Genomic DNA, 13,067 nt, shown 5'->3' with positions numbered 1-13,067 from the left:
GGAGGATGGGGGACTATCAGCAGCGGCAGCGAGAGGGGGATGGACATTGGCAGCTGAAAGCATTGATTTTTATCTCTCTCTGCTGCGGCGCTGATAGTCCCGTCCTCCACGTGTTCCCCGAAGTACCACTGTCCCCAGCATGCACTCACAGGGGAGATGATGGACCCCTCTCACTGCCACCGCCGCTGAAAGTCCCGTCCTCCACGCTCCTGCCGGCTCCACGCTCCTGCCGGCTCCACGCTCCTGCCGGCTCCACGCTCCTGCCGGCTCCACGCTCCTGCCGGCTCCACGCTCCTGCCGGCTCCACGCTCCTGCCGGCTCCACGCTCCTGCCGGCTCCACGCTCCTGCCGGCTCCACGCTCCTGCCGGCTCCACGCTCCTGCCGGCTCCACGCTCCTGCCGGCTCCACGCTCCTGCCGGCTCCACGCTGTAGCGCTATCAGCTGAGCTGTCACTGAGGTTACTCGCGGCCACCGCTGGATTCAGCGGTGGCCGCGGGTAACCTCGGTGACAGCTCAGCTGATCGCGCGGCTGTCTTCATTAGCTGCATGGAGGTGACCGGAGCGGCTGTGTCTTCTGCTTCTCCGGTCACCTCCATGCAGCAGCGCTGGAAGCGACGCTGGAGCATGCTGGATTACGCCGGACATGGAGGGCTTTGTCGGGGTTAATAAATTGGTAATGAGGGAATGTGTTTGTGTTTTTTTATTTCTAATAAAGGATTTTCTTTTTCGCTCCTAATTGGGAGACCCAGACAATTGGGTGTATAGCTATTGCCTCCGGAGGCCACACAAAGTATTACACTTAAAAGTGTAAGGCCCCTCCCCTTCTGGCTATACACCCCCAGTGGGATCACTGGCTCACCAGTTTTGTGCTTTGTGCGAAGGAGGCAACACATCCACGCATAGCTCCACTGTTTAGTCAGCAGCAGCTGCTGACTATGTCGGATGGAAGAAAAGAGGGCCCATACAGGGCTCCCAGCATGCTCCCTTCTCACCCCACTTCATGTCGGAGGTGTTTGTTAAGGTTGAGGTACCCATTGCGGGTACGGAGGCTGGAGCCCACATGCTGCTTCCTTCCCCATCCCTTTTTACAGGGCTCTGGGTGAAGTGGGATTCTATCGGTCTCCAGGCACTGAGACCGTGCTCCATCCACAGCCCCTGGTATCTGCTGGACATGGAGCGGAGTATCTTCAGGGACATGGCCCTGCTACATGGAGGTACTCTGTGTCCCTGTGGGGACCGCGCAGACACACGGCAGCACTGCTGGGTGTGTTAGTGCGCCAGGGACAGCGGCGCTGTCCGCACTAGTGCCATCGCACACCACAGCGTTGCTGGGTGTGTTAGTGTATTGGGTGACTACTGCGCTAACCGCCGCTGCCATTTTTATTTAAGGCGCCGCTGGGATTTGTGGTGCGCCGGGGACTTCCGCGCCGGCCAGCACTGATATGCCGGCCGCGCTTATTAACTCGAGTCCCCGGCTTCTGGGCCTAGTCTCCCTTCGTTACCGCCCACAGGCCTGACAGTCAGGGTAGGGGCGTGACGCTGCATAGCACAGCAGCGCTGAGAGCTGGAGTATGTTTTGCATACTCCACCCCTCTCACTGTGTGCACTGTGAAACCGGATTCCCGCACTTTCTCAGGCACGCCCACGGCTTCCTTCTCTACAAGGACGCCGGCAGCCATTAGTGTCAGTTTCTGTACGATACAGAGACAAGTGTGGAAGACCCTGGCATTCTGATAGTCACACAATCGCTGCAACAGGCGTTAAGCAGCACCTGTGGTGCTAACCCCACTAGTGCAGAAGTGCACTTATAGATATGCTTGTACTATATACATTGCACTGTTTGGTCGCACGTTGTATATACCCTCCTGGATTGTGCGGAGGAGTTATCAGCATATTCTCTGTGTAAAACAAAGGTGCAGAACCACATGTTTTTCTATGCAGCCGGTACAGCATGTACGGCTATACGGCCGGCAGGTTACATAGACCCCCATTATATCCAACTCAGCCGGAGTCTCTGCTAATGGCCAGAGGATGAGGACGGTGTCTGCAGTATTTACTGACAGATTTTCTGAGACTATGGCTATGATACTAGAAGCCTAGCAGTCCGGACATGTCTCTCACAACATGGGCACTGTTGAATCATTGATCCATGGCCCCCCTCAGTGTGAACAACTAACAGCTCCGGGAATGTCACACGCATCCCAGAGTCACGGCTCTGCACAGACGTCAGTCCCAGACAGCCTAAGCGGGCTCACTATGAGCGGCCCTCGGTTTCATCAGGGTCCTAGCAGAAGGACTCTCTGTGTAATGAGGCGGAAGTAGCGGCTCAGGATTCTGATCCTGAGACCGCTCTCAATCTGGATACACCTAATGGTGACGCCATAGTGAATAATCTTATAGCGTCCATCAATAGAATGTTGGTTATTTCTCACCCAGCTCCTCCAGTGGAGGAGTCAACTTCACGTATTTTTCTGGACCACTCTGCCTTCAGACATAGTTGCAGTGGGAGATGGAGCTGCACTTAAAGATGCCACTGACAGACAGATGGATCTCTGGTCTAAATCCATCTATGAGACTGTCGGCGCACCGTTGGCTCCAGCATTCTCACCCTTGGGGCACTCCAAGCTATTTCAGCTTGTCTTACACAGATTGACACGGTTACACGTACATCTGTGCCGCAGGTGGCATCCTTAACCTCTCAAATGTCTGCATTTGTTTCTTACGCGATTCAGGTTGCCCTAGACTCTGCGAACCGTACGGCAGTAGCCTCCGCTGCTCCGTGTTTTTAAGCAGAGCCTGGTCTGCTCGTTAAGTGAATGGAAGGCAGATTCTGCTTCCAAAAAAGGTTGCTTAACCAGTTGCCTTTTTCTGCTGACCGACTGTTTGGTGAGCGTTTGGATGTAACCATTAAACAGTCCAGGGGTAAGGATTCATCCTTTCCTCAGCCCGGACACAACAAACCCCAACAGAGCAGGAGGCAGTCGTGGTTTCGGTCTTTTCGAGGCTCGGGCAGGTCCCATTTTTCCTCGTCCAATGTGGACTCAAAAGGATCAGAGGAGCTCAGATTCTTGGCGGGCTCAGTCACGCCCAAAAAAGAGACAGTCTGAAAACCCGCTTCCAAGGCGGCTTCCTCATGACTTGCGGCCTCCTCTCTCCGCATCCTCGGTCGGTAGCAGGCTCACCCGCCTTGGCGATATTTAGCTGCCATAGGTCAATGACCGTTGGGTGTGAGACATTCTGTCTCACGGGTACAGGATAGAGCTCACTTCTCGTCCTCCAACTCGATTCTTCAGAACTTCTCCACCTCCCGGCCGAGCCGCTGCTCTTCTGCAAACAGGGTGCACTCTATAGGCAGAAAGAGTGATGACCCCCGTTCCTCTTCAGGAACAAGGTCACGGTTTTTACCCCAAATTATTTGCGGTGCCTATAAGAACGGGCCGTTCCGTCCCGTTCTGGATCTAAAACTGCTCAGCAAGCTCGTGGACACCAGGCGGTTCCGGATGGAATCCCTCCGCCATGTCATCGCCTCAATGTCCCAAGGAGATTTCCTAGCATCATTAGGCATCAAGGATGCTTATCCACACGTGCCGATTGATCCAGAGCACTAGCGTTTCTACGCTTCGTTATAGGAGACGAACACCTTCTGTTCGTAGCTCTACCTTCCGGCTAGCGACAGTCCCACTGGTCTTCGCCAAGGTCAGGGCAGCAGTAGTCACAGTCCTGCACTCTCAGGGTCACTCTGTGATCCCATATTTAGACGATCTACTTGTCAAGGCACTCTCTTAGGACACATGCCGACACTGCCCGAACGTTGCGCTGGAGACTCTCTAGAGTTTTGGGTGGATCATCAACTTTTTGAAGTCAGATCCGACCCCGACCCTATCGCTAACATATCTAGGCATGGAGTTTCATACTCTCTCAGCGATAGTGAAGCTTCCGCTAGACAAACAGCATTCTCTACGGGCTGCAATCTCTTCTTTAAGAACCAGTCGCACACATTGAGACGCCTCATGCACTTCCTACGTAAGATGGTAGCAATGGAGGCAGTTCTTTTCGCGCAGTTTCATCTGCGTCCACTACAATGTGACATTCTCCGCCAATGGGACGGGGAGTCGACCTCCCTCAACAGAGTCGTCTTTCTTTCTCAGGCGGCCAAGGAATCTCTACGGTGGTGGCTTCTTCCCACCTCATGGTCAAAAAGAAGGTCCTTCCTATCCCCATCCTGGGCGATAGTTACGACAGACGCGAGTCTATCAGGGTGGGGAGCAGTTTTTTCTCCACCACAGCGCTCAGGGTACGTGGACTCAGCAAGAGTCCACCCTTCAGATCAATGTTCTTGAACACAGAGCAGTGTATCTTGCCCTACAAACCTTCCAACAGCAGCTGGACAGCAAGCAAATCCGACTTCAGTCGGACAACTCCACAGCGGTGGCATACATCAACCACCAAGGAAGAACGCGCAACCGGCAAGCCTTCCAGGAAGTCCGGCAGGTTCTGATGTGGGTGGAAGACACGGCATCCACCATATCCACAGTTCACATCCCAGGCGTGGAAAACTAGGAAGCTGACTTCCTAAGTCGCCGGGGTGTGGCCGAAAGGGTATGGTCTCTTCACCCGGACGGGTTTCAGGAGATCTGGCGCCGCTGACAGAGGCCGGACGTCGATCTAATGGCGTCACGGCACAACATCAATGTGCCAGCTTCATGGCACGGTTTCACAATCATCGAGCTCTGGCGGCAGACGCCTTAGTTCAGCATTGGTCGCAGTTCCAGCTACCTTATGTGCCACCTCTGGCATTGTTGCCCAGAGTGCTGCGCTAGATCAGGACCGACTGCGGCCGCGCCATCCTCGTCGCTACAGATTGGCCGAGGATGTTGTGGTTCCCGGTTCTGTGGTGCCTCACGGTAGGCTAACCGGGGGCACTACCAGACCAATCAGACTGGCTGTCTCAAGGGCCATTCTTCCATTTGAATTCTACGGCCCTCAACCTGATGGTGTGGCATTGAGTCCTGGAACCTAGTGTCGTCAGGATTACCTCAGGACGTGGTTGCCACCATGAGACAGGCTAGCATACCAACGTCCGCCAAGATTGACCACAGGACGTGGAAGATATTCTTATCTCGGTGCTCGGCGCAGGGTGTTTCTCCCTGGCCGGTTGCATCGTCTATGTTTCCTTCCTTCCTGCAATCTAGGTTGGAAAAAGGGTTGTCGCTCAGTTCCCTTTAGGGACAAGTCTCAGCGCTATCTGTATTTTTTCAGAAACGACTTCCTCAGGTACGCACGTTCCTACGGGGAGTTTGTCGTCTCAGCACTCCGTACAAGCGGCCGTTAGAGCCCTGGGATCTGAACAAGGTTCTAATTGCTCTCCAGATGCCGCCTTTCGAGCCTTTGAAAGAGGTCTCCCTTCCCGCTTTTCTCGGGAAGTGGCCTTCTAGTAACGGTCTCGTCTCTTAGGAGAGTTTCCGAGCTAGCAACGCTCTCATACAAATCTCCCTTCCTGGTCCTTCACCAGGACAGGGTAGTTCTGCGTCCGATTCCGGAATTTCTCCCTAAGGTGGTATCCCACTTTCATATCAATCAGGATATCACCTCACCTTCTTTGTGTCCTCGTCCAGTCCATCAATTTCAGAAGGATTTGCATCTGTTGGTTCTGGTGAGAGCACTCAGGTTCTACTTCCCGCATGGCGCTCCTGCGCCACCCGGATGCACTCTTTACGCCGACCAGCGACAAGGACAAACAGTCGCAAGCTTCTGAATCCACCCTGGCTCGGGGGATCGAGGAACCAATTCTTGAAACCTACAGTTCTACTGGGCTTCTGGTTCTCTCAAGGCTGAAGGCCCATTCTACCAGAGCCGTGGGGGCATCCTGGGCATTACGGCACCAGGCTACGGCTCAGCAGGTGTGTCAGGCACCTACCTGATTGAGTCTGCATACTTTTACCAAGCATTTTCAGGTGCATACCTACGCTTCGGCAGACGCCAGCCTAGGTAGATAAGTCCTTCAGGCGGCGATTGCCCACCTGTAGGAAAGGGCTGTTTGACGGCCCTATCACGAGGTATTCTTTTACCCACCCAGGGACTGCTTTTGGACGTCCCAATTGTCTGGGTCTCCCAATTAGGAGCGAAAAAGAAGAAGGGAATTTTGTTTACTTACCGTAAATTCCTTTTCTTCTAGCTCCAATTGGGAGACCCAGCACCCGCCCTGTTTTCTCGGGGTTTTTCTGTTTTTTTCGGGTACACATGTTGTTCATGTGGTATGGTTCAGTTCTCCGATGTTTCCTCGGATTGAATTGGTCTTTAAACCAGTTATTGGCTTTCCTCCTTCTTGCTTTGGCACTAAAACTGGTGAGCCAGTGATCCCACTGGGGGTGTATAGCCAGAAGGGGAGGGGCCTTACACTTTTAAGTGTAATACTTTGTGTGGCCTCCGGAGGCAATAGCTATACACCCAATTGTCTGGGTCTCCCAATTGGAGCTAGAAGAAAAGGAATTTACGGTAAGTAAACAAAATTCCCTTCTTTTCGGGTGTGTGTGTTTTATTTTACTGTAATTTACAGATTAATCATGGAAGGTGTCTCATAGACGCCTGACATGATTAATCTAGGACTTATTGGCAGCTATGGGCTGCCAATAACTCCTTATTACCCCGATTTGCCAACGCACCAGGGCAAATCGGGAAGAGCCGGGTACAGTCCCAGAACTGTCGCATCTAATGTATGCGGCAATTCTGGGCGGCTGTTGGCTGATATGGGGAGCCCCCCACCCTAACAATAACGTGGAGCTCCCCATCCTGAGAATACCAGCCTTCAGCCGTATGGCTTTATCTGGCTGGTTTTAAAATTGGGGGGGACCGCACGCCAGTTTTTTTTAATTATTTATTTCTAATTTTTTTTTTTTTCAATTCAACAAGCTTTATGGGCTTGTTTGAACTGAAAAATACATGAAACAATTGTTGACAAAACTGCAGCCAAAAACGCACCAAAAAAGCACCTACATTTTTTTGTGACATTTCCAGGCTCTCTCTGACAAGGTGCAGTTTTGGCTGCAGTTTTGGCTGCAGTTTGTGAACACGAAAAAGAAGCAGCGTGCGCATGTAGCAGCTTTGTCGACGCCAAATAAATTCTCAAAGCGCTCCAGAATTATTTATTTTTATCTTTTGGGCCAATATTAATTTACCCTGCAAACATTAATGTTTAATAATTCTTGTACCAGGTGCACTGCATCACTATTTATATGCATTCCTATGGGATTGACATTAAAGGAAGCTGTCACCAGGTTTTTGCTACCTAATCTGAGAGCAGCATGATGTGGGGCAGAGACCCCGATTCCAGTGATGTCACTTACTGAGCTGCTTACTGCAGTTTTGATGAAAGTGTTATCTGCTGCAGATCTAGCAGTTCTCTGCTTGCTGAGCTCTGTATAACTTTGCCCATACCACTGACAGATGGTGACAGATTCCCTTTAAAGCAAATATATGGCCATTTTTTGTAACATACCAGTGATTGGTAGCTCTGTACACTGTGCATAGTCACAAAGCTACCAATCAGTATTGAAGGCATGGTTTGACTACCTGGTAGCAGGCCAAGTAGTGATAATTGTCTGCTAATAAAATGGTTATTTTATACAAACTACAGCAAACAGCCTAGTAAGTGACAAATCACTGGAATTAGTGTTTGCCTCTACATTATGATGCTCTTAGATTAGGTAACAAAACCCTGCTGACAGATACCTTTTTTTTTTTTTTTTTTTTTTGTTAATGCTTCCAGAGGGATGGATAAAGAGCCTGAGTTACGGGACACATAGAAGATTACCAGATTCATATGCTACTACCGAAAGCGGGGGTTTAAAGATCAGCAGGAGACTTACTGGCACTACTATGTTCATTACTATTAGACTAAGTTCGTAGCATTTTCCCAAAATGCATCTTTCACCTCCATAATAATTTCCACTTGTTTCATTTTGGTAGGAGTACTTCCTCCTGGAATGTCAGCTGCAGTGTAAAGCACATGGGAAATAAGTTATTTGCTAATTTCCCCTTGTATCTGCCCCTCATGCACACTGCAAAGCCATGTTCAGGATGCTGTATGGTAGCAAAAGGCTCTTCAATAAACAGCTCTATATAATAGAGCATTTTAAGGCAATCTGGCAGAGATCCTGAGTCCATGGATGTGTCACTTATTAGGTGTGTGTAGTTGTTTCAATAAAATGAGTGTATTATCAGCAGGAGATTATCACTACAGGACTAGGTGTCTTGTGCTATCTAGTCCCGTTGCTCTGTGTAACTCCGTCCCCAGCACTGAATGGCAGATTTCTACCAGTGTAGACAGCTACCATTCAGTGGTGTGGGCGGGGTTATATAGAGCTCACCATTCAGAGCACTGCTGTGACTACAGCAGAAAGCCAAGTGACACATTGCTGGAATCGGGGTCTCTGTCGCTACATTATGCTGCTCACAGGTGGCGTAGCAAAAACCTGGTGACAGATTCACTTTAACTACTACCTATTAGTGTGAAATCGCTATAATACCATTTTATATGCAAATAGGCTCTCCCGAGAGGAAAAGGACTTGAATGAACTCTAGTGCCACCTATTGGAAGGAGTAATCCTAAAAGTCAATATCAACCCTTTTATCAAGCCTTCCATATGACTTAGGATTTATAAGACAAACTAGACTCTCAATTTGTAGACACTGTGTTTAAGTGGTATTGCCCCTCGTCAGTGCAAAGTATGAGATCTAATTTGGCTAGCTGAGAGGCTATTTTATAAGAATTTCTGTTTATTCCCAACAGGCTAAATTTACAGTGACAAAGTGTGAAGAGCCAGGCACAGACAGCTTTATCATAGAGTGTCAAGGAGTGGGCCTTCAGAATAAGAATGTCTGACCATCCTGTAAGAATACCAGCGAAGACTCCTCCGAATATAGCACAGCATGCAGTGACCAAAGCATGACACCAGAGGGCAGTGCATATCAAGTGCTTTATTACTCTTTTTACAGCTTTCCAATCTGATTCTGTCTGAGAAGGAGGCAGGCGGATTATGAGAGCATGAAACTTACTTTGCGTTTAAGGTGTTTTCCACTTCTTTTTCTTTTATTTTAGTGTGCGATGAAAAAAAAACCCAATAACATACTTGCCCATGGATACTCTGCTTCTTCTCCGCACCACAAACTAAGTCTCCTGCTGCCTCCTCTCCTCTTCTAGACTGGTCCGTGCCTAACTGCTGCGGCCAGTTTTGACTGCAGCGATGACACATTGATCATTAATGAGGCCACTGATTTGCTGCAGCAGTTACATGCTGAGTAGGTTAGAGGAGGAGAAGGGGCTAGTAGGGGACCCAACTAGCGAGACCGGGAAGTAACGAGATCCATGAGTGAGTATGTGCGGTTTATTTTTTCATATTACACTCAGACCACACTTTAAAGGGAACCAGTCACCGGATGTTTATAATACTCACATAACGGTCGGTGCGGAGCAGACTGGTCGGATGGGCGTCTCCGTTCTCTGGGTCCCGCGCCTCCACTTTTGGCCATCTTTGGCCTCCTTCTTCTGAAGCTAGTATGGATGACGCGTTCTACGTTATCTACACAAGCCGACATTTAGGTCCCGTGCAGGCGCACTACAATACTTTGATTTGTCCTACTCAGGGCAGATCACAGTGCGCCTGCGCAGGACCTCAATGTTTGCTTGTGTGTATGACGTAGAACACCTCATCCACACTAGCTTCAGAAGAAGGAGGACAAAGATGGCCGCTAGATAAGGTGCGGACTCTGAGAACGGAGACACCCATCCGACCAGTCTGCTCTGCACCGACCGTTAGGTGAGTATTATGAACATCTGGTGACAGGTTCCCTTTAATTTTAAGGGTTATGCCCGTCTTCATAGATGGCTGTTGTTGGCTAGTTCTTGTAAAAGCAAACCATTCTGCATTTTACTACTAACTCTAATTGGCAGCTGTTCTATCTTAACAATCTTTGTTTACAACTCGTTGCTTGTGTATACAAGTGCTTCTTGGTAATATCCATTTATGAAGAAAGGGATAATTCTTTCAAAGATATGGGTGGAACACTCCTTTTTATATTTTACAGCTGTGTGACTGATATGTGCCATGCCTCCAAATAAACTGCGGAAAGAGCGAGACTGAAGTTTCTTTAATTAGCACATTTTGATACTTGGGGCGCTGCGGAGAATAAGGTTTTCAGTCTGAATAAAGCCGCGGTCGAGGACACCCAATGCCTATGGGACTGCTGGAAATATCCGGCAAAGTACTTGGTCTATCTTTGATGCTTTATTGCAAAAGCAAAGCTAAAAATTGGGAATTAATGACGAATTCGTCTTTTATAGCTGCTTCTGCTTTGACTAGACAACATCACCTTGAATCGAAGTAGAGTAGCAATCACTTTTAAAATAACGTATTCCATCTGTAACCAACCTCTGCAAAGCTATAAGAAAACGATCGGCTTGATTAAATGTTCCTGAAAATGAAATACAAAATACATGTAAGTATGCTCAGCATAAATGAGTACACCCTCTTTGAAAGGTAAGATTTTAATCAATATCTCACTGAACAAAAGTACAATTTCCAAAATTTCTCTAGTCGCCCTCCACGACCGCACCACAGGAGGTTAACTCTCCGCCCTAATAGGGACAGGAAACGCCTTTTTGTGATAAGTCGCCCCTCCCCACTTCCAGTGTTGTTTCCTGTCCCTATGAGGCATAAAGAGGTTACCTGCAGTGCTTCCGTGGCCGGTGCTGCCAGAAGATCTCTACCGTCAACCGGGCTGCAGAGGTCCATTGCTGCTCCCATTTTCTTGGGATTCTGGACCCTCCTGCTCCTCCTGTGTCTCGCTGAGGTAAAGCAGAGCCGGCCTGAGCTCTCCAGCACCTCCTCCCCTTCAGCTGCCGTTTGGGCGCATAGGAAGTGGCGTCACTTCCAGCATTGTGTGTTCCTCGGTGGAATACAATCACCATTCCCAGACCACAGCGGCTACATGTTGCACCTCATACCGAGGCCTACACTCCTGATGACCAGAAGGCGGAGTCATCATCCACCTGGTGAATTTGACGCTGAGAACCAGAACTTGTGTATAAGAACCCCCAGCCTGAAGACACCCTCAGGTAATACTATAATGGAGGGTGATCGGTGTGCCCGTTCTGTATCTGTGGAGCCCAGTGCTATCCCCGGTTCAGTGAGTATACTGTAACTTGGGGGTCAGGATGCATGTATAGATGCATTTTTTGTAGACTCTTACATATCATAGAAGGCAGGACAAGAGTTGTTTTTTTTTTTTTTTTTTTTTAGTGCAAAACAATTTATTCAACACACTACAAAAGATGAACATCCAGATGTCATAAAAACATGTTAAAAAAGGGTTGATGACGGACAACCCCCCCCCCCCCCCCATACAGTGAATAGTGATACAGGCTGTAACATGTTGGCTCAAAAAGGTTTGGTAGGATACGGCAAGTTCTAGGGGAGCATACAGAGACTCCTGCGGAGCCCAGTGCTATCCCCGGTTCAGTGAGTATACTGTAACTTGGGGGGGGGGGGTCAGGATGCATGTATAGATGCATTTTTTGTAGACTCTTACATATGTAGGAGTTTTCTCTTCCCTTTGGGGCAGGTTCTTAAGGACTCTTCTCTCTCCCTAGGGAAATGAGACTCCTGCACCCAGAAAGAAGAAAACTTAAAGTTGCAAATGTGCCATGTGCGCCAAGAAGCTCCCACCCTTCCATAATAAGAAACACCAATTCTGCACCGATCATGTGATTAGAGAAGAACAGCCTTCCCTCATTGATTAGATTAAAAATCTGGTGTGTCAGGAGTACAGTCTTCCACGGCATCCCGCTCTGTCTCTCTCCTCAGTAACCCAGACACCAAAAAAGACGAAACTTAATCCTATAGAGGAGTCAGGGCGGCTTTGCACGGTGCGACATCGTGAGGGGGTGCACTCACTTATGTTGAGCACTGTATATGTTATAAAACCTAGCCTTACTGTTCTCAACTGTATATGTGCGCACGGTGCGTTTTTCACTGCGGTTTTGGTGTTAAAACTGCATGCACTTCCTTCCCCAGCAAAGTCTGAGTTTTCATTTTTGCTGTCCGCACAGTGCAGTTTTGTTTTAGGTGCGTTTTTGTTGTGACCACAAAGATGCAACATGTTAATTCTTTCTTTGTTTTTGCCAGCGTTTTTCACCCATGCAATGCTCTGGAAAAAACACAGCTGCATAAAACACGCAAAATTCACCTGTTTTATGCATCTTTTTACCGCAGGTGTGTTTCTGCGTTTTTTAGCAGCCAAAAACACTGCATCTTTGTGGTCACACAAAAACGCAGCCTGCACACAGCCTAATAAGATGGGATATCTGGTATATTTACAGAGATCCTATTCTATATACATTTATCCACAAGGGGGCAGCGGGGTATAAATGGAATAAGTTAAAGAGCTGGTTCACTACTTTGCATTAGTGGCCACATAGGGAAGGCTTTTTTGAAATGTTTTGTTCAGCTAATTCTGCTTATCCCCCAGGCAGTGACACCATCCCCCGGGGTCTAAGATCCGGTGATGTCATGACAACTTCCAGTTGACCTGATGCCATCGAGGCGGGCTTCAGTCTTCCTGAGTGACTGGGCTGTGGGCGGTGTTTCACCGCTCATTACAGACCAGCATGTTACACACTCTCTTAACTGCAGAGCGCCGCAAGCAGGAATGATGCTGGGCTGTGACAAGCGGTGAAACGCCGCCCATAGCCCAGGTACTCAGGAAGACTGGGGCCGGGCTTGGTGATGTTGGGTCAACTGGAAGTTGATGTTACCTCACAGGTCATCAGAGGTCTCGGAACCCCAGAGGTCACTTCATGGGGATGAACGTACCGCGATGGCGCCACTCAGAGACAGAATTGGCAGAACAAAGTATTTAGAAAAAAACCCCTCTTCTATCAATTTTACAGGGATGTGGCCATTACTGCAGAGTAGTGAACCATCTCCTTTGACGTAAAGCGCAGCTACATCACAAAAATGAGTATACCCCTCACATTTTTGTAACGATGACAGTCTTTGGGTTTTATTTT

The 13,067-nt window shown here is 48.9% G+C and overlaps 1 protein-coding gene across 3 annotated transcripts in view; it reads left to right on the top strand.

The window, feature by feature from the left end:
• RTCA (RNA 3'-terminal phosphate cyclase) overlaps nt 1–9,119 on the top strand; it is a 68,916-nt gene extending 59,797 nt beyond the window's left edge. For all 3 annotated transcript variants that reach the window (XM_075320986.1, XM_075320987.1, XM_075320985.1), the window contains exon 12: nt 8,790–9,119. In XM_075320986.1, the coding sequence (XP_075177101.1) occupies nt 8,790–8,882 (93 nt within the window). In that variant the 3' untranslated portion in view covers nt 8,883–9,119. The remainder of the gene's footprint in view (nt 1–8,789) is intronic.
• Nucleotides 9,120–13,067: the final 3,948 nt, after the last annotated feature.

This window comes from Anomaloglossus baeobatrachus, chromosome 8 (assembly GCF_048569485.1).
Source record: "Anomaloglossus baeobatrachus isolate aAnoBae1 chromosome 8, aAnoBae1.hap1, whole genome shotgun sequence".
Taxonomy (NCBI): domain Eukaryota; kingdom Metazoa; phylum Chordata; class Amphibia; order Anura; family Aromobatidae; genus Anomaloglossus; species Anomaloglossus baeobatrachus.
Note: the sequence above shows the minus strand (reverse complement) of the source record. Positions and strands in the feature narration are given on the sequence as shown.